Source organism: Hyperolius riggenbachi, chromosome 1, assembly GCF_040937935.1.
Source record: "Hyperolius riggenbachi isolate aHypRig1 chromosome 1, aHypRig1.pri, whole genome shotgun sequence".
Taxonomy (NCBI): domain Eukaryota; kingdom Metazoa; phylum Chordata; class Amphibia; order Anura; family Hyperoliidae; genus Hyperolius; species Hyperolius riggenbachi.
The window spans coordinates 154,826,294-154,847,103 of NC_090646.1; the positions used below are offsets into that span (position 1 = coordinate 154,826,294).

The following is a 20,810-nucleotide window of genomic DNA, read 5'->3' on the forward strand; positions in this document are numbered from 1 at the left end:
ATGCGTGAAAAAAATTCCTGCAGATAAGTTGGGACCTGCACAATAGAAATAAAAGCTGCACGATCCCAAATTAGCTCAACACTACAGCAATCGTAATAGAATAATGCCCACACGCTATCCCTGGCGTTACAATGTCACTCGTATGACAGTTCCTCTTCTACAACTCTGTCTGTGTAACAAATCAGTATAGCGTGCACGGCGCTGTATTAGCCCTCCCCCAGCAGTCAGCTCCCTCCCTGTTTCCGGGTGCAACAGCAGCACAGCGAGACATGGAGGGCGGCTGCTCCTCGCTGCTGTACGTGCTGGCGGCGCAGCTGTGTGCGGTGTACTCGCAGGCGCCCGCATTGCCTCTGGTCATCAACACGTGGGCTTTCCGGAGCGCAACGCAGACAGGTGATGACTGGAGCGCGCCTCGTACTCCCCCCTGAGCCCCGCAAAGTGACTGCCGGGAGCGCGCATGTGCTGGCTGTCATGTGATCGGGGCTCAGGGTCAGCTGATACTGTTTCTGCAGAGTACTAGGAGAGATACCGACCAGGGATGGTCACTGAGATGCTGCTTTGTACTGGGGCAATTCAACAGGCACTCAGGCAGGAAATGCTCATTCGCTTTGCCTGATTTCAGGCTGCCTACAAAACCCAGATTTAGCATGATATCATTGGCCTACAAAGTTCTGATTAACGCATTATGCATGATGTACACTGTAATTTTGTGTCCAGTTGTCACTTTTTTTTTCTCTTTTGCGACAGATGAACTACAAAAACTGGCAGTGGTACTTATCCGTTAGCCGGGCGCATCCGGCAGGTGGCGCTAATTACTATTCCCCCTCCAGGCCGACATGGATAGTAGGGAAAGATGTAACTCTGGTGGAGTTTTGTCGCCACCTAGAGGATGCGCCCGGCTAACGGATAAGTACCCTGGCAGTATTTTTACACAATGCAAATATTTGTTGCCAAAAATGTGGAAGCTCATTTCATGTTTGATACTTAGTAAAGGGAAGGTTCTGGATGGTGGCGCATTCCTGTTCCTCTGTCTGGCCCATCTTTCAGCGATGTCCTCAGGTGTAGCAATTTGACCTGCGCATGCGTGAACTTGATCTTACGCATGCGCGGAATTGATGCACTCGTCCTCGGAACTACTCGGCAGCACTGTACAATAGATAAGGGAGGCATAGCAGACAATGGAGTAGTTGCAAAGATTGCTCAGGAAGTTCTGAAGGCTTTTTGGTGTAATAGCTACCAGGGCTGTGGAGTCGGAGTCGGGGCAATTTTGGGTGCCTGGAGTCGGGAAAAAATGCACCGACTCCGACTCCTAATGAATTTAAACTGTAATAAAATAGAAAATATGATAAAATGTTCTATTTCTCAGATAATAGTCATCATAAATAATTTATACATACAGTAATAGCTGTGCTTAGTCCACAAAAATGAAATAAACCAATCAAAATTAGTTACTTGTGCTGCTTCAATAAAGCAGTCCCCGTATTTTTAAAGTCAGACATACACATCTGATTTTGACTGTATATATGATGTGTACACAGGAATCTCTTATATATACTAAATAACATACGCTGTAAGTATAAAGCCTGATGTGTAGCCATGTCACTAATAGAGATGGTCAATGAGATGGAAATAATTCTGTGTTGATTCTGATTTATGCAAATGTACGCACTTTCTTTGCTCATGAAATCAAATAATTTGATATGTTAAAATTTGGTTTGGTGACTATGAATTAAATGGTACCTGAGAAGGAGTAAAAGAAAAGTTTTATACATACCTGGGGCTTCTTCCAGCCCCCTTAAGGCTAATCAGTCCCTCGCTGTCCACCTCCGCCACCTGGATCTTCTGCTATAAGTCCTAGTAATTCAGCCAGTCAGCGCAGTCCAGCCGCATGCCGCTTCCACAGCCAGGAGCGTTCTGCACCTGCGCAACAGTGCTGCGCAGGTGTAGTACGCTCCCGGCGGTGGAGTGTGTGCATGCGCACTACGCCAGACTGGCTCAAGTACTTGGACCCATAGCAGAAGAAGGTGGCGGAGGAGGACAGCGAGGGACTGATTAGCCTGAAGGGGGCTGAAGGAAGCCCCAGGTATGTATAAAACTTTAATTTTATCTGTCTCAGGTTTACTTTGTTACACAGTAGTACTATACTCTACATATGCACTCTTCACAGAGCTGCAGGGAATCCACTGAGAATGTTGTGCACATTGAACACAGAGGTGTTGTCTATCACCCATAAAGGTGGTTCAGATTGTGCATGGTGGTTCAGATTGTGCATGAAGAATGTGTAATAGAGGAAGAATCTCCTTATTCCCCTGCAGAGTACCTGCACATCACCCTTACATGTACCCACAGTTACATTGCCTAGGGCCTGATAGATGTTCTTTGTTCCGGCTTGTACCTTTTGCAAGTACTCTTACCAAAGACTAGTTGTAGTCTATGACTAAAGGGAATAAATATGGCAGTCTCCATATTCTTCTCACTTCAGTTGTCTTTTAAAATTCCTAAGCGTTGGCAGTTAAGAGACGAATTTCATGTTACATACTTTCAATCAACAAGATTGTAATATGCAAATTAGAGGAGTCGGAGTCGAGGAGTCGGTGGAATCCTAAACTGAGGAGTCGGAGTTGGTGGATTTTTGTACCGACTCCACAGCCCTGATAGCTACAACCGTGTCAACGATGGAATGATGGGCCAGGCGGAGCAATGGGAAAGGTACACACTAGGCAGAATCGCAAGATGAGGAAAATGTATATATTTGGACATAATAAAAGTCTGTGAGCCGTATTTAAAAAAAAAAAAAAATCTGTGTTTCACATCTCCTTACCCTTTCCTAAAACAGCTCGTCACAAGTTAAAAACAATAGAACATGACACACTTCCTGTGATGCAACCTAAGTGCTCCAGCAGACACAGGAAGGTGAAAGTCAATGGGACCGTGCACATTTTAAATTTTTGGTGCTTTTGCGGTGCGCAGATGCAGATTTTCAGATAATGTACTTCCTGTCCAGCTGTGTATATATAAGCCATAAACCAAGAGGTGACGCTCTGATCTGCTATAAGGTCACCCAACTCAAAAAACCCTTCAGACATGTATATACAGCTGGACAGGAATCAGAATTCGAAATAAACGAATTCTGATTCCTGTCCAGCTGTATATACGTGTCTGAAGGGTGCGACTTTTTTGAAGACAGATGTTCAAAAATTCCTCCGCACACCTTTCATAGGATAAAACCATAAATCCTTTTATTAGGTCATCATAGAAAAGTAGCAAAATAGGGCCGCATGCAAGCTGACGCGTTTCTGACCCTGCCGGGTCCTTAGTCGTAGCTTGAAGACAGGTTGCCTCCAATTTCCCTGTCAATGCAGTGTGTTGCATATACTAAAGTGTGTGTAATTGTGCAATGTGATGCAGTAGCCATTTTGCCACTCGCAAAACGCACCATGTATAAAAGGACGCTTTAAGAGAACCTGAGGCAGGGGGGGCAGATGGGAAACAGAGGCATGTTTCTTGCCTCATGACATGCCTCTGTGTACCCCCCATACCGCTCTCTGCCCCCACCGCTGCGCTAGAGCCCCCAGAATTAGCAACAATGATTGTCGCTATTCTGGAGGGTAATGGGAGGAGAGAGGTATTGCCTGCTCAAAACGCCCACTGGGGGCATTTTTGCAGGCTTTCCACAGCTGCCTTTGAGCAGCTGTCTCTCCCTGGCCAAGCCCCCTGCTGCTCCCCACCTCCCTGCATGCTGGGAGAGAATCTCTCTCTCCTTCCAGCGTCATGACCCCAGAGGTCACGAAAGTGAAAGAAAGGACATGTGGGCCAACATAGCTGTTGGGATGGCGGCTACCTGGTCCACCTAGCCCCTTGGATCAGGTAGCCTAGTTGTTTTTTTTTTTTTATAACTGCACCTCGGGCTCTCTTTAACTTGCTGTCGTGTTTTAACTTTAGCTTTAACTATGCTGTCAATTTGTAAGTTACCTTGCTGTCTTAGGATCTATTTATAAAGGTGATAATGATGTGTGGAAATTGTGGCGATTCTCACCATAGTAATGAAACTGATGGTCAGTTTAAATGATTGCTGCTAATGATCACTAGTTACAGTGGTTTGCAAAAATATTCGGCCCCCTTGAAGTTTTCCACATTTTGTCATATTACTGCCACAAACATGAATCATTTTATTGGAATTCCACGTGAAAGCCAAATACAAAGGCCTCTATTCATAAAGCATTCCCGCATGCGGTAATGCTCAAAACAGCTGACTTTACCGACCATTTAGCAAAGTGTCCATTCATAAAAGCTGTTTCCGCATGAAAAGCTGACATTCCTGAGCAGTGCGGGAAATTACTACCTTATGCGGTGATTATCACAACACATGTCACAACATGTCAATTCATAAAGATTAGAGCAAGCGGAATGGGAACGGAGAATACCGACTGTTTAGAAAAGGAGATAAGCCAGGCAAGCTAATGGAGACAGACCTCCCAGGCAGCAGCAGCAGTGAGAGCAGAACAAAACAAGGCATCCCAGAATACCCAGGCTGTGTTTTTTAACCCCTTGGGTACCTGTTTTCAGATAAATTTCACATCAGAAAGCCTGCATGTGTAACATTTCTTGAAGTTCTTCTAAGCTGCGGCAATTAAATAGATTGTTTAGAAAGACTAATGCTGGGCATACACGGGTCGACCTTCTCTTATCAATCGAGCCGCTGATGGCTTGATTCATAATATCCGACAGGTCCGATCACCGCGCGGATCGATTCCCCGCTCGATCCACGCTGGCGGACAATAGCGGGGAATCGAGCGGAAGATAAGGAAGCGCCCGCGGGGAGGAGCGGGAATCGATCCGGGTGGCAGCGGGGAAGGGGCGGGAGTCGATCCAGCGGCTAATCGAGCCGCCGGATCGCTCCGTGTATGCCCAGCATAATAGACAGATTCAGAGAAGATTCAGGGCAATGAGAGGAAGTTTAAAAAAAAATAAAAAATGCACATCTAAAGGGAAGTTTGGGCTGCCTCCTTTATAGTAACTCTGTCTCTGCACAGGGAAAATGTATCAATTCAGCCAGCACTGCTAGTTTAGTGCAGGAATTCCTCGACCTTTTATCGCAAGTGTAAACTTTTTTATGAATTAGCACACAAAAGTCTAAAATACGGATGTGGTGTTTTCCCTCTAAGATTTTTTTTTCCGCAAATGTTTTATGAATAGAGCCCAAAGTGGTGTACACGTGGAAGTGGAATGAAAATCATACATGATTCCAAATATTTTTTTCCAAACAAATAACTGCAAAGTGGGGTGTGCGTAATTATTCAGCCCCCTTTGGTCTGAGTGCAGTCAGTTGCCCATAGACATTGCCTGATGAGTGCTAATGACTAAATAGAGTGCACCTGTGTGTAATCTGTCAGTACAAATACAGCTGCTCTCTGACAGCCTCAGAGGTTGTCTAAGGCCTAGTGCACACCAGAGGAGTTTTTCTGAGCGTTTTGAGTTTTTGAAACCTCCTGCTAATGTTATCCTATGTGTCTATGCACACTGGAGCGATGAGGTTTTGTAAAAAAAACAAAAAACATAGCATTAGATTGGTAAGAGCTTTTGAAACCTCTAGAGTTTGGGGGGCTTTTCTGGTGTGTCTCAGCCCTTAGAGAATATTAGGAGCAACAACACCATGAAGTCCAAAGAACACACCAGACAGGTCAGAGATAACGTTATTGAGAAATTTAAAGCAGGCTTAGGCTACAAAAAGATTTCCAAAGCCTTGAACATCCCACAGAGCACTATTCAAGCGATCATTCAGAAATGGAAGGATTATGGCACAACTGTAAACCTACCAACACAAGGCCGTCCACCTAAACTCACAGGCTGAACAAGGAGAGCGCTGATCAGAAATGCAGTCAAGAGGCCCATGGTGACTCTGGACGAGCTGCAGAGATCTACAGCTCAGGTGGGGGTATCTGTCCATAGGACAACTATTAGTCATGCACTGCACAAAGTTGGCCTTTATGGAAGAGTGGCAAGAAGAAAGCCATTGTTAACAGAAAAGCATAAGAAGTCCCGTTTGCAGTTTGCCACAAGCCATGTGGGGGACACAGCAAACATGTGGAAGAAGGTGCTCTGGTCAGACGAGACCAAAATGGAACTTTTTGGCCAAAATGCAAAACGCTATGTGTGGCGGAAAACTAATGCTTCATACACACTTGAGATAAAAGTCTTTGGAAAATGCAAGATCACAGACCAATTTTACCCCCTTCCATGTAGTATGAGAGCCATACTCTACACAGTCTATTCTATGGAGCTGAACTCCCCATCAGATAAAATCTTTGCAAGATGCTGCACACAAAGATGCCCGTACACACTCAAAAGATCATTATCTGCAAAAAGATCTGTTCCTGCAAAAGATCCATTCCTGCAAAATGCATTCATAGTCTATGAGATCTGCAGATCCTCATACACACTTGGTTTAACAGACAATCATGTGCAGATCAGATAAACCAGGATGGATCTTCAGATCTGCAGATGATTGCCAGATATGCAGATGAAGTCTGTTAAACCAAGTGTGTATGAGGATCTGCAGATCTCATAGACTATGCATGCATTTTGCAGGAATGGATCTTTTGCAGGAACAGATCTTTTGCAGATAATGATCTTTTGAGTGTGTACGGGCATCTTTGTGTGCAGCATCCTGCAAAGATTTTATTTGATGGGGAGTGCAGCTCCATAGAATAGACTGTGTAGAGTATGGCTCTCATACTACATGGAAGGGGGTAAAATTGGTCTGTGATCTTGCCTTTTCCAAAGACTTTTATCTCAAGTGTGTATGAACCATAACACTGCACATCACTCTGAACACACCATCCCCACTGTCAAATATGGTGGTGGCAGCATTATGCTCTGGGGGTGCTTCTCTTCAGCAGGGACAGGGAAGCTGGTCAGAGTTGATGGGAAGATCGATGGGGCCAAATAAAGGGCAATCTTGGAAGAAAACCTCTTGGAGTCTGCAAAAGACTTGAGACTGAGGAAGAAGGTTCACCTTCCAGCAGGACAACAACCCTAAACATAAAGCCAGGGCAACAATGGAATGGTTTAAAACAAAACATATCCATGTGTTAGAATGGCCCAGTCAAAGTCCAAATCTAAATCCAATCGAGAATCTGTGGCAAGATCTTAAAACGGCTGTTCACAAATGATGTCCATCTAATCTGACTGAGCTGGAGCTTTTTTGCAAAGAAGAATGGGCAAGGATTTCAGTCTCTAGATGTGCAAAGCTCACATCTAGAGCTTTGCACATCTAGAGACCCTAAAAGACTGGCAGCTGTAATTGCAGCAAAAGGTGGTTCTACAAAGTATTGACTCAGGGGGCTGAATAATTACACACACCCCACTTTGCAGTTATGTATTTTTTTAAATGTTTGGAATCATGTATGATTTTCACTCCACTTCTCACGTGTACACCACTTTGTATTGGTCTTTCACGTGGAATTCCAATAAAATTGATTCATGTTTGTGGCATATATATGTGGTAATATGGTAATATGACAAAATGTGGAAAACTTCAAGGTTTTGCAAACCACTGTATAAAGCAGCAATCAGCTATATTCACCCTGCTGCTGTAGTGAAACCCATAAACTTCAGTAAAGCTAAGTAGAGAACAATTTTATTTTTTTTACAGACTGCTCTGTTCTTCACTTTTGCTGCGGATTACCACTTTAAAAAGTAGCTGTACTTGGCTGCAGTACATGTCAGTCAGTGGGTTATTTACTGCTACTTCTACTGAGAAGTAATGGTTGCAGTTGGCGATTAATTACTTTATTCAAACAATGAGAACAAATTAGACAAACAACAAAGAGAGCTCAATTCAAACAAAGGGTAGAAATTAGGGCTCAACATACTTGTGATCAAGTACTGATTGACTGTGACCAAATATAATTGACTTTTTATAAGTGTAGCATTGTAAATGTGGTAATCATATTTTAAAAAACTGAAAACAAAAAAAGTGGCAAATGAAGTTTGGATTGCCAAGCTTAACAAACCGACCCCTAGGATCCAAATAAAAAAAGTAGCAAGATCAGTAACTATAGACAGAAATTATTTTTCTTAAAGGACAACTGAAGTGAGAGGTATATGGAGGCTGCCATATTTATTTTCTTTTAAACAATACCAGTTGCCTGGCAGTCCTGCTGTTCTTTTGCCTCTAAGGGCTGATTCACACCACAAGAGTTTTTTTTAGCGCTAGTGATTTGTAAAGCTCTTGTTAATGCAATGCTATGGGGGATTTTTATAATCACATTGCTCCAGTGTGAACACACACATAGGATAACAGCAAGAGCTTTACAAATCACAAAGCGCATAGAAATCTCTTGTAGTGTGAATCAGCCCTAATACTTTAAGACATAGACCCTGAACAAGCATGCAGCAGTTCAGGTGTTTCTGACATTATTGTCAGATCTGACAAGATTAGCTGCATGCTTGTTTCTGGTGTTATTCAGACACCACTGCAGCCAAACGCATCAGCTGGGCTGTTGGGCAACTTGTATCAAAGAAAATACCACTTACACTACACTATACAGTACATTACACTACACTAACCCTCTCCTGCTCTCTCAGCTAAGCTACACTACACTAACAGCACCTAACTATTCAGCTCTCACCTGATTCTGCCACCGCACTCCTCCCACTTGGTTCCGGTTTGTCCAGGCATCCTTTCTCTTCTTGGGCATCTTCTTAAGCGTACCTCTTCTCCTCTGCCGTGTGTGGCATCTCCTGGCATAGCCGCCTGCCGCTGTACAGCTCTGGGTCCCCATCCATGTGGCCTCTGTCTTTTTCCGCATTGGTAATGTGGCTATTGTTACACAAGAGGCGCATGTGTGCTGGGGTCATGTTAAAGTGCGCATGTGTAATGTGCTCTTGTGTAACAATAGCCACCGGACCAATGCAGAAGAAGACGGTGGCCATATGGACAGGGGACACAGCTGTACAGCGGCGGTTGGCTGCTGTGCACCGCTATGCAGGAGATTGCAATGGAAGGCGACGGAGGCCACGCGGATCGGGGCCCTGAGCTGTATACAGTGGCAGGCGGCTGTGCATAGCTATGCCAGGAGATGCCACTCACACTGGAGGAGAAGAGGGATTCCTGGACAAGCCAGATGGAGAGAGGAGCATGGCACTAGAAGGGTAAGAGTGGCTCCCTGTGCACCTCTGCATTTTCTTATTTTTTTTTTTTTACCTTCAGACCATAAGACCCACTTTTCCCCCCAAATTTTACCCAAAATATGGTAATTTATAAACGTGATATAACAAATCTGTTTTTCTGTTTAGCATGGAGAGTTCTAGCAAGCGGCGGGTCAGCTTTGGACACAGTTGAGAAAGGCTGTACGCAGTGTGAAGTTGATCAGTGTGATGGCACTGTAGGATATGGAGGAAGTCCTGATGAATCTGGAGAGACCACACTGGATGCTATGATTATGAATGGGTATGTTCTCATTTTATTCTTGTTGTAGATGATCACAGAGATTCATTCGCCAGCTCCGGGTGGTTCCACTGTTGCGTTGGCTCTCTTCCACACAGGAGGCAGAACAGTGTGCTTGTCTGGAAGAACACTATGATTAGAGCTCAGCCTTTGCACAGGATATGACACTAATAATTGTATGGTTACAAAGCAATATTCTATCTGGTCAGCACAACATTTCATCAGCACTTGACAAAGGACCTCCCGCCTGAAATGTTATGCTAACCTGATGGTGTACTGCTGTGTAACCATGCAATGAAAGTGTAGTTACCCATGCTCGGTTGTGCTATGGACTTTGTACTCTCCTTATGTGCATCAAACTGAGACTGGATGGGGCCTTTTGACCGTTGCAGCTTTCACCTAAGGGTGCGTACACACATCCAATTTTTATTGGCCAGTTTTACCTCTTCCATGTAGTATGAGGGCCACAAGATTTGACATACTTTGAACAGATTGTGTAGATAACCTATCATACTATATGGAAGTGGTAAAATCGCCCAATCAAAATTGAATGTGTACGCACATTAAGATTCTAATAGCATAGTGAAGTGTGGAGTTCAGTTGTTTTGTGGGTAGTTCAGCCTCCAAGTGCCTGAAGGGCAGTGTTTGTAACCCCATGCATGACTGCTCTGGACATGTAATGCAAGTACTCGGCAGCATCAAATGTGACCAACAGTGTGTTACATTTGCATGTAAGCTGCATTTTTTTGAATTTCATTGACCTTCTGTAGTCAGCTCAGACTATCAGGTGAATAGTTAACCTGCTGAGCGGTCTGGACGAGCTCAGCTCGTCCAACACCGCCAGAGGCTGCCGCTCAGGCCCTGCTGGGCCGATTTTCGTAAAATAAAAAGCAGCACACGCAGCCGGCACTTTGCCAGCCGCGTGTGCTGCCTGATCGCCGCCGCTCTGCGGCGATCCGCCGCGAGCAGCGGCGAAAGAGGGTCCCCCCAGCCGCCTGAGCCCAGCGTAGCCGGAACAAAAAGTTCCGGCCAGCGGTAAGGGCTGGATCGGAGGCGGCTGACGTCAGGACGTCGGCTGACGTCGATGACGTCACTCCGCTCGTCGCTATGGCGACGATCTAAGCAAAACAAGGAAGGCCGCTCATTGCGGCCTTCCTTGTTTATTCTGGGCGCCGGAGGCGATCGGAAGAACGCCTCCGGAGCGCCCTCTAGTGGGCTTTCATGCAGCCAACTTTCAGTTGGCTGCATGAAATACTTTTTTTTTTATTTAAAAAAAACCCTCCCGCAGCCACCCTGGCGATTTAATCAGAACGCCAGGGTGGTTAAAGGAAACCAGAGGTGAGAGGGATACGGATGCTATCCTATTTATTTCCTTGTAAACAATGCCAGTTGCCTCGCAGCCATGTTGATCTACTGGCTTAAGTAGTGTCTGAGTCAAAACCCTGGAACAAGCATACGGCTAATTTAGTAAAAACTGAGTCAGGGTACCTGATCTGCTGCATGCTTATTCAGGTGCTATGGCTAAAAGTATTAGAGACACAGGATCAGGAGAACTGCCAGGCAACTGGTATGCTTTAAAAGGAAAATAAATATGTCAGCCTCCATATCCCTCTCACTTTGGGTTCCCTTTAAAAAAATGAATCTTACACAAATGTATCACTTCTAGCTATGTATTCCTTGTAGGACCTGTATTATTGTAAATTTACTTTTGTGTATTCACTCTGGTGTCTTATTTGAAAACTTATTTTCTAGAGAAAGGTGTACATTGTTGTTTTGACATTAGGTGACAAAGTATAAAACTATAGCAAAGATCATTGAAAGGTAAGTGATCCAGCAGTTGAGTAATAGACACAGTGACATGTATTTTTTTTTCTTTTTTTTTCCCCCTGTAAATACATTTGGACTGTTTAAGTTATTTTAGTGTGTCCCTTGCTCAGTTGCAATCACACAGTCGCTACTTTCTAGTCATTTGGGCAGTCGTGATTCTCAATACTTAAAACACATTTACTGCAGCCAGATTGCCTGGCGTTAGCTACCATAGTAGAATACAAGATTGGGAACGTGACAAGGCTTTTTTCTGTTTTAAACTTCTACATTTTTAAGAGCAGACTTTTTTTTTTTTATAAGTCCAGACCATGTCTGTGGTATTAACTATGTTCTCCCATAATCACTGATCAGAGTATGCAAAGTGCCTTACAGTAATAAACGTTTCATGGATTTAAAAAAATGCTTTTGATTGCCAGCCTACAGTTCGATGTTGGTAAAGACTTCCCCATTATCTATGCAAAAGACAATTTGAACAAATGGCAATTGGTTAGGATTGATTTTTTTTTTCCTCTCCCTTTGGCCAACTGCTTTTGTTTTTCCTGCACTGAGAGATTCTTGATTCTCCTTTCTCTGCAGGACTGCTAATGCAATTCAGCCAAGCATGCACAACTCTTACAGGGTATCGGCTAGACATAATTACTGTGATATACCCTAAAGTCTGTATGAACAAACAATAAGGAAGAGCACCGCTCACCGCCCCGCCAATACGATCCAGGAGTAGGATAAGGTTTCCGGATCACATATTGATGAAAGGTATCTGCACAAATCAGAACGCACAAGGGTCCAAGTCATGAACAAGGCATTATTCTCGTGTATCAGAGTTGTAATCGCTCCTTAGTCATAGTTCATAACTATGCAGCATAATGCCTTGTCTGGGACTGTCTCAATAATGATTGGACCCTTTTAAGTTCTGGTTTGAGCTGATTATTTTTCATCAATATGTAATACCCTAAAGTCTGTTTGAGGTTTTATTACACCAGGCTCTTGGAGTGTGTGGTAGAAACATTTATTGGAGGTTCTTAGATAAAAAAACTTTTTTACTTTTACTTGCCACATGATATTTTGCCTTTTTAATGTACAGGAGTAAATGAGAAGTGGAGTAATGGGAAAGTAGAACTTCCAGGCAGAGATCTGAGGCTAAGTTCATACTTTAGCCGGACTATGGAGATCAGCAGGAGCGGGCAGTGTAGTGTCTTCTCCGATGGTCCCTTTTTGTTGTGGTTGGTGCCTCGGGCAAATGCGTTTCCACCATAGGCTATATGGAAAATGCATACACTCTCTCTGAGAAGATCGCAGACCGCATAGATCACAATCCATAGATCGCAATTGCATTTCCATTACTGTTAGTTTTTCATTACAATTAAACAGACATAAAAATGTTTTCCACTGTAGTGGGATTGGAACCTAAATAAACCATAACCGTAACCAAGCAGCTAGGGGAGACACAAACCACAAGTAAAGTATAGGGGACTAAAAGAGACCCCTATACTTTCCTATTGATTTTGGGTGACCCCGAGCTGCTTGGTTACTCTGTTGTACTGGTCTAAGCCCTATCCCATAGAGCCATATAAATCCTTGCCATGCACTGAGGAGGACCAAACGTCATAGATTGGCCAACAGGAAGTGAGCATCACTTCTTGCTTGGCCAGATGCCAGACGGGGATTACCGCATTAATATGAAGCCTGTTTCCTACGGTGACCCCTCTGGGCTTCACCACACCACTGCAGGTAGTCTGAACCAGCCTACGGATGGGTATGCTGCTGCTTGGACTGCATCATTCCTCTATTCAGACAAAAAGGGAAGACAGACAATTTTTCTGAGAAGTCTGCAGCCTTTGCAAAATACAAGAGAAGCAAATGCTCACACCAGCCAGCTATCTGTCATTTTATATAATCTACAGACAGCCTGTCAGCTAAACAAGTGTAATGGTATACACCTATGTCTGTTGTACCAAATATTGCAGGAATTGCAAAAACAGGTGAGAGGTTCAGTCAGACAGAATCATAGACCGCCGGTGGCGTAGTGGTTAGCGATCTCGCCTTGCAGCACTGGGTCCCTGGTTCGAATCCCAGCCAGGTCAACATCTGCAAGGAGTTTGTATGCTCTCCCCGTGTCTGTGTGGGTTTCCCCCGGGTACTCAGGTTTCCTCCCACATCCCAAAAACATACAGATAAGTTAATTGGCTTCCCCCTAAATTGGCCCTAGACTACAATAAATACACTACACTGTACATACGACAATGGTAGGGATTAGATTGTGAGCTCCTCTGAGGGACAGTTAGTGACAAGACTATATTCTCTGTACAGCGCTGCGTAAGATGTCGGCGCTATATAAATAATAATAGACAATGTCACCGGGAGGGAGCACCATGTACAGGTATACCTCTAAATACCTCCCCCCCCAACTACTACCTGCATCTGCGTACTGGAGACTGCAAAAAAGGAGCCCCTCCTGTCCTGCACCAATGTTTGTGTTTTTAAGTCTGCAGCCTTTAGCAGTGACAATATATGATGCAATAAATTGGCTCCTGACAAAGTACATGATCCATCTGATATTAGCTAGTTGATGCGCTTCTACACAGACCAATATAGCCTCTGCAGTGGAGACCTACAGAGGTATAAAAAAATGTTTTGGTGCTTGGAGTGGGGCTTTAAAGCTAAACTCTGGGAAATTATGAAGTGTTCAATTATCCTCCTCACTAGCCAATGTTGACATTTTCCATTCTCTTTCATGCACTAAATGGAAACCTGGCAGCCTGGTCCAGCTTCTCTCTCATAGGGCGCTTCTGGTGTTGGGGGAAGTAGCAGCATGGGGCATTTCCACCCTTACATGTGGCCCTGCACCAGGCAGTGTAAGTGGCGGGTCTTTTCTATGTTCTATCTACCTTCTTGAGGTCGAAGGCCATCACAGCACCCTGTAGTCTTCTGTGGCACCTCTTTGGAGTGAGCATGGCCTTGGCTACCACTTTTAGGTTTCTTTCATTGCAGCTCTCTATAGCACTGGGTGTGGTTTGGAATATCCAGCTCCCAGAGAGAGAGAGCAGAAGCAGAATGGGACAGCCAAGTCCACTGTGCATAAGGAAAGGATACACTGAATCATGGTAAGCTGTTGTACAGGGCATTGTCCTCATCAAGATGGCAGTTCACACATGGCTGAAAAGCTAAACAGTAACAATCATCTAATGGAAAGAAGTAGTAGTGAAAAAATGCTGTGGTGAAACATGTCTGTTTCTTCAAGATGTGTCATTTTTTAAACAATATAATGGAAAAGCCGTATATAGCGAAATTTGAACCTGTTTTAGCTATAGCCAATGACTGTGTTTATGCATTTCAGTAATACAATGGAAGCTGGTGCTGTCGCGGGCCTCAAGAGGATAAAAAATGCAATTGGCGTAGCCAGAGCTGTGATGGAGCACACAAAGCACACATTTTTGGTTGGGGAATCAGGTAAGTTGACCTCATTGGTATTTAAAGTTTATAACCAAGCCCCAACTTATATCAAGAAAAAAAAGATACTGTGCATGTATCCCTTGTTATGGCTGTTTAATCCCTTTATTAAAACTGCAGGCTGTTAACCTTCTCATTAACTTTTTCTGATCATATTGCTTGTCAATAAAAGGTCATAATGGTGTGGCTAATTTATTGGAGCAGGGAGTAAATTTTGACTATAATTCTACTTCAAAGCTAATAGGAATAAGAAAAAAAAATAATCAACCAGATACTTGCCCAAGGAGAGGGAAGGCTCTGGGTCCTATAGAACCTTCCAGCTCCTCTAATGGTCTCCTTGTTTAAGCATTGGCTCCCGGTTTGAATCTCCCGCCGTGGGAGGCTTCGGAGGTCTTCGGAAACCTGAGTGCTCCTGTACAGAAGAGGTTCCATACTGCGCATGATTGAGCGCGCGCTAGCGCAGGCACAGCACGGAGCAGCCCCTCTTTGAGAGCACTCGGGCTCCCGAAGACTTCCAAAGCCTCTTTCGGCAGCAGAAAGCAGAATCTGACCAATTAGTTGAGTACTGCTACTGGGGGAGCCAGCACTGGAACAAGGGATCCGCAAGAGGAGCGGGAAGGCTCTACCCAAAGCACTCCCTCTTCTTGGACAAGTATCTGGTTGATTTTTTTTTATTTATTTTTTTGAATTCCCATTTACCAACTTTCTACCTTTAGTGGGGAAAAAACCCTATGCACTAGACTCTATACTGTACTGATAGTGCACAGTGCTCCACACCACATGCAACCCTCAGGGGGAGGAGCCACATCCACATGACTTTACCAACCCAAGCCCACAGGTGCCAATTCAATGCACAAATGGATATGTGCACAGATCCACCTCCTGATGGGTATGTTGATGAAAAATCATCCCACAGAGCTAATGTACAAGCTGCATGCGCCCACTGGTACTCTGATGCTATGCTTTATTTATAATATGGGGGGTCCTGGTAGTATTTAATGATTTTTATGATATGATTGTTCATAAAACTGACTTTAAATTAATTAAACTCTAAATATATTAAAAATCAAACCTTTTATGAACCTATGTCAAGAACGAGCCACTGTGCATTCTGGAGCAAGTTTTTTATTTTTATATTCTATCCCTGCAGCCAGAGGCTATGGTCACACTTGCCCAAAAGCGTGGGCATTTTCCACATCAGAATCAGAATAGTTTTATTTCGCCAAGCATGACTGGGTCATGCCCGGAATTGGGTTTGGCACAATACATAGCTCTGAAATGTACATAGGCAAAGGAGAGCATCACAGATACAGTGCAATACAAAAGGACAGACAGTAAAAACATCGTACGCAGGAATATTGCACTCAAGAAAGAGGAAATGTATGTACCCAAATATACATTAAGCAGACGTAAGCATTATTCCAGGACACTGCTGGAGTCTAACCAGGGTGCAGGGACAAGGACCAATCAGTTAGGAGTGATGGCAGGTTGCTTTGAAAAGCGTATTAATTACAGACCGCTACTGTGCAGGTGGTAAGGCACAGATAGAGGGTGGGAGAATGTTACAGGAGTTCAGGAGGCTGACGGCTGCAGGGAAGAAGGAGTTCTTGTGTCTGGTGGTCTTAGTGGGGATGGCCCGAAGTCTCCGGCCCCCCTCGAAAAAGCATATAATGCTTCCCAATGCACAATCGCAGTGCACTGGGAGCAATGTGCAGTTTTCCGCTGTGGGGGAAAAAGCCAACACTGTTGCTTTTCATCGCACAACGTGTGTGATTCCCTTTTGCCGAACGTCAGCTGTCCTCAGCTGGCTGCCAGCCAGAATGCTTATTCAGCCACAGAAAAACACCGCCATATTCCCACGGCTTCAAGTGTGACCCTACCCAGAGGGACAACAAAGGCTTCTGACCAGGCTCCCTCGGGCAGTTCTAATTTATGATCTCAGGCTGCCTAGCACTCAGAAAGCTTGTCTGATGCCAGAGACAGACAGAGCTGCAGATCATAAATTAACTAATGATGATATTCTGTAGTTACATATTGCCCAGCAAACTCATGGTGAACCAGAATTCCTAGGAGTGTGTAAGGGACTGAGAGAGACCAAAAAGCCTCCTATCTAAAATGCTATGCAAAACAGAAGTTTGCCTTCTTAAAAAAGAAAGGTATTTGCCATTATTCAGGTTGGAGTGAGCTCTGAGGTGTCCCACAGTACAATACTGCTGAATATGCAGACCATCTCTTTGTGTCAGCTTATTACAGAGCCAAATTTATCCAACAGGCATACAGACTGTTTCCGCTTGGCTCCACGACAGGTCAACAATGAGATTGCCCTGCCTATCAAAGGGATAGAAAGCACAAGATACAACTTAAATACCACATCCTCCTACCTTTCCTCGGTGCTTTCCTGTCCCTTGGACAGATGAGATGCAATTTCTGGGCTGCTGGGAGGCCCAAGGGTAAGGCCAGTTACTGCTGCCTTTCTGCAGAGGACCCGAGTCAAAGATCCGCAGGTGATCCGGGGTCACAGCATGGTCTTGAGGGTCTGGGTAAGCGGTGCTGGTGTGTGGCCCAATCATATGCGGGCTTTGTATTCACCACTTGCATCCTCATCAGTGCATGGCATGGATTAATGTGGCTCTATGCCATAGTCATATTAATCCATGCCATGAACACGCCATATTCAACAGTGATGCACTGTGGGACACCTCGCGGGCTACAGTGGGCTGAGGGAAGCTCCAAGTAAGTCCATATTGCGATTTTACAGAGAGCTCAAGGTCCCTTTAAAGAGATTAAAAAAATAGTAAGAATTTATACTTACCCAGGGCTTCCTCCAGCACCATAAACACGTGTGAGTCGTTCAGCCGCAATCAGCCCAGTACCAGCTCAGTCGGGATCAGTCTGGATCTTCTGCGCATGCGCAGTAGACTCAGACTGACACGACTGAGCCTGTTACCAGGGCTGATTGCGGCTGAACGGAAGACGGCAAGGGACTCAGATGTGTTTTTGGGGTGGGAAGAATGCCCCAGGTAAGCATTGATTCTTTTTATTTTTTCCTCTGAGTCTCTCTGAGGCAATTCGCTGCAGCACTTAAGCAAGTCCCTGCACTTCTGATACCATTGATTCACGCTATAATTATTGCTAAAATGGGCACAGCAATGTGCATAGTGTGAATAAAGCATAGAGGCTGTTTTCCACTGTCAGCATTTTGCGATTGCATCCTGATCTATTGCAGATCACAAAATGCTAGGTAGTGGACATCCTACGGGAATGTTTCCAACTTCAGTCCTGCTGCATTTTTTTGTGCATTTGCATTTGTGTATATAGCAATTGTGGTGCGACACCCATCGAATGGCGCTGTAATGGCGTGTCTTCAGTGGACTAGGAATCACAGTTGAACACCGATCGTAATTCCTTGTAAAAAGGTGCTATCTTCTTCGTAATATACTGAACCTTCAGGTTAGTAATCATAGGGCATAATCACTGCAAAACAGCAAACTTTCTCTAATCATGAAGGTGTTAAAGGACAACTGAAGGGAGATGGACATGGAGGCGGCCATATTTATTTCCTTTCAAGCTATACCAGTTGCCTGGCTATCCTGTTGATCTACTTTTAGCCGCAGACCCTGAACAAGCATGCAGCAGATCAGATGTTTCTGATAATATTGTCAGATCTGACAAGATTAGCTGCATGCTTGTTTCTGGTGTAATTCAGACACTACTGCAGCCAAATAGATCTGCAGTGATGTCAGGCAACCGGTATTGTTTAAAAGGAAGCAAATATGGCAGCCTCCATATTCTTCTCACTTCAGTTGTCCTTTAAAAGAAGAGGTTAAAGGAACTTATATTGAAATATTTTTCTAGGTCGCTACAGTATGCTACAACCCTGTGATCCATGGCCTTGCTCAATGCAAATGAGTGGACAGTGCAGTAAGTCAAATGCTTTTTGAAAACGCATTTGGCTAATAGAAGCTAAACCATTATGTGTTTTAAATACATACCGTATTTTATGATAAATAAAAGTGTTTGTTTGACACGACTCTTGTCCTCCTGCACTAGTAATGATTTTTTTAAACATTAAAGATCAGTAATCAGACAAGCCCTGGTGGTTGTATTGCTATCCATTTGTGACCTTGGAAACAAGCCATCTGCACACATTTTCTCCACAAGCCAATCAGGGGTTTCAGCTGTGTGAAAAATTGCCATTATAGGTTATTGTGTGTCATTTAACAGCAAGAAATGTTCAACTATACGCAGAAGTATTCTTAGAAAGGGGGGAGTTTGTTTTAAAGCTGAACTCCTTGCAGGCAGCTAAATATGTAGTTAACATGCAATGCAGTGGGATGCGAAAGTTTAGGCAACCTTGTTAATTGTCACGATTTTCCTGTATAAATCGTTGGTTGTTACAATAAAAAATGTCAGTTAAATATATCATATAGGAGACATACACACTGATATTTGAGAAGTGAAATGAAGTTTATTGGATTTACAGAAAGTGTACAATAATTGTTTAAATAAAATTAGGCAGATGCATAAATTTGGACAAAAAAAATGAAATCAATATTTAGTAGATCCTCATTTTGCACAGATTACATTCGCTAAACGCTTCCTGTAGGTTCCAATGAGTCTAGGTTCTGGTTGAAGGTATTTTGGACAATTACTCTTTACAAAACATCTTAATTTAATTCAGGTTTGATGGCTTCCGAGCATGGACAGCTCTGTTTAACTCACACCACAGATTTTCAATTATATTCAGGTCTGGGGACTGAGGTGGCCATTCCAAAACATTGTACTTGTTCCTCTACATGAATGCCTTAGTGGATTTTGAGCAGTGTTTAGGGTCATTGTCTTGTTGATAGATCCAGCCCCGGCACAGCTTCAGCTTTGTCACTGATTCCTGGACATTGGTTTCCAGAATCTGCTGATACTGAGTGGAATGCATGTATCCCTCAACTTGACAAGATTTCCAGTCCCTGCGCTGGCCACACAGCCCCACAGCATGATGGAACCACCACCATACTTTACTGGAGGTTTAGCAGGTGTTTTTCTTGGAATGCTGTGTTCTTTTTCCTCCATGCATAACGCCCCTTGTTATGCCCAAATAATTCAATTTCAGTTTCATCAGTCCACAGCACCTTATTCCAAAATGAAGTTGGCTTGTTCACATGATTTAGCATACCTCAAGCGGCTCTGTTTGTGCTGTGGGTGGAGAAAAGGGTTCCTCTGCATCACTCTCGCATACAGCATCTCCTTGTGTAAAGTGTGCCAAATGGTTGAACGCTTTAAGTCTATTTCTGAATAGATATTGTGTTGCTGTCAGTTGGAGGATTGTCTTGTCTTCTCCTGTGTCGGCATCTGGTATGCTGCATACACTAAGGATTCTTGATCTCAGAAAAAATAGTACAAAAATAAAAACAAAAAACAAATTTCTTCTTACATCTCATTTATGCCTGTTATAACTTGTCTTGTATCTGCAGTCTTCTATTTTAAAAGAACCATACATCTTTAAAACAGTATTTTTCTCTTATTTTTCCTCAAAAAGTTATTTATAGGAGCCTTTGCTTTCATCACAAAGTCTGTTCAATTGTCTAGTATAAAAACAATGTTAATTTTCTTGATAGCAGAATCCCTTATGTATATAAAAAATGTTCTTTGTTTGACAAAAACTGCTCCCTCACGTTTCTTTTTCACTGAGCTTTTTCTGCACTTCTAAGGTAGCCATTTTCATAATGTGTAGCTATATAATCTGCTTCAGTATGCTGCTCCAATATAATCTGCTTCATTTTGTCAGAAAAATACATGTAGCGCTATTCCTTTTCTTAGGTTCAATAGGCCAAAGTATTTATTTTCTCTTCTAAGTGTTTTCATAGACTATACACTGAGTGTGCTCATTAGCAATTCTCTTCTATGAGATTTTAAAGCATAAGAATATCTTCCTCCTTTGCTTCAGATTTTAAATGCTTCATATGCATAACCAACTCTATATATGTGTATAAGTACTTTTTATTCTCTTATCGCGATAGAAGACTATAGTCAATGCTTCCACCATAGAAAGTATTTTTCAAGATAACAATCAAGATAACCATCAACTGTT

At 43.5% G+C, this 20,810-nt stretch overlaps 1 protein-coding gene across 1 annotated transcript in view; it reads left to right on the forward strand.

The window, feature by feature from the left end:
- Positions 1-249: 249 nt before the first annotated feature.
- Positions 250-20,810, forward strand: part of AGA (aspartylglucosaminidase) — a 51,414-nt gene continuing 30,853 nt past the window's right edge. Inside the window, exons 1-3 of the mRNA XM_068269044.1 lie at positions 250-393; positions 9,301-9,454; positions 14,613-14,725. Of these exons, the coding sequence (XP_068125145.1) occupies positions 270-393; positions 9,301-9,454; positions 14,613-14,725 (391 nt within the window). The 5' untranslated portion in view covers positions 250-269. The remainder of the gene's footprint in view (positions 394-9,300; positions 9,455-14,612; positions 14,726-20,810) is intronic.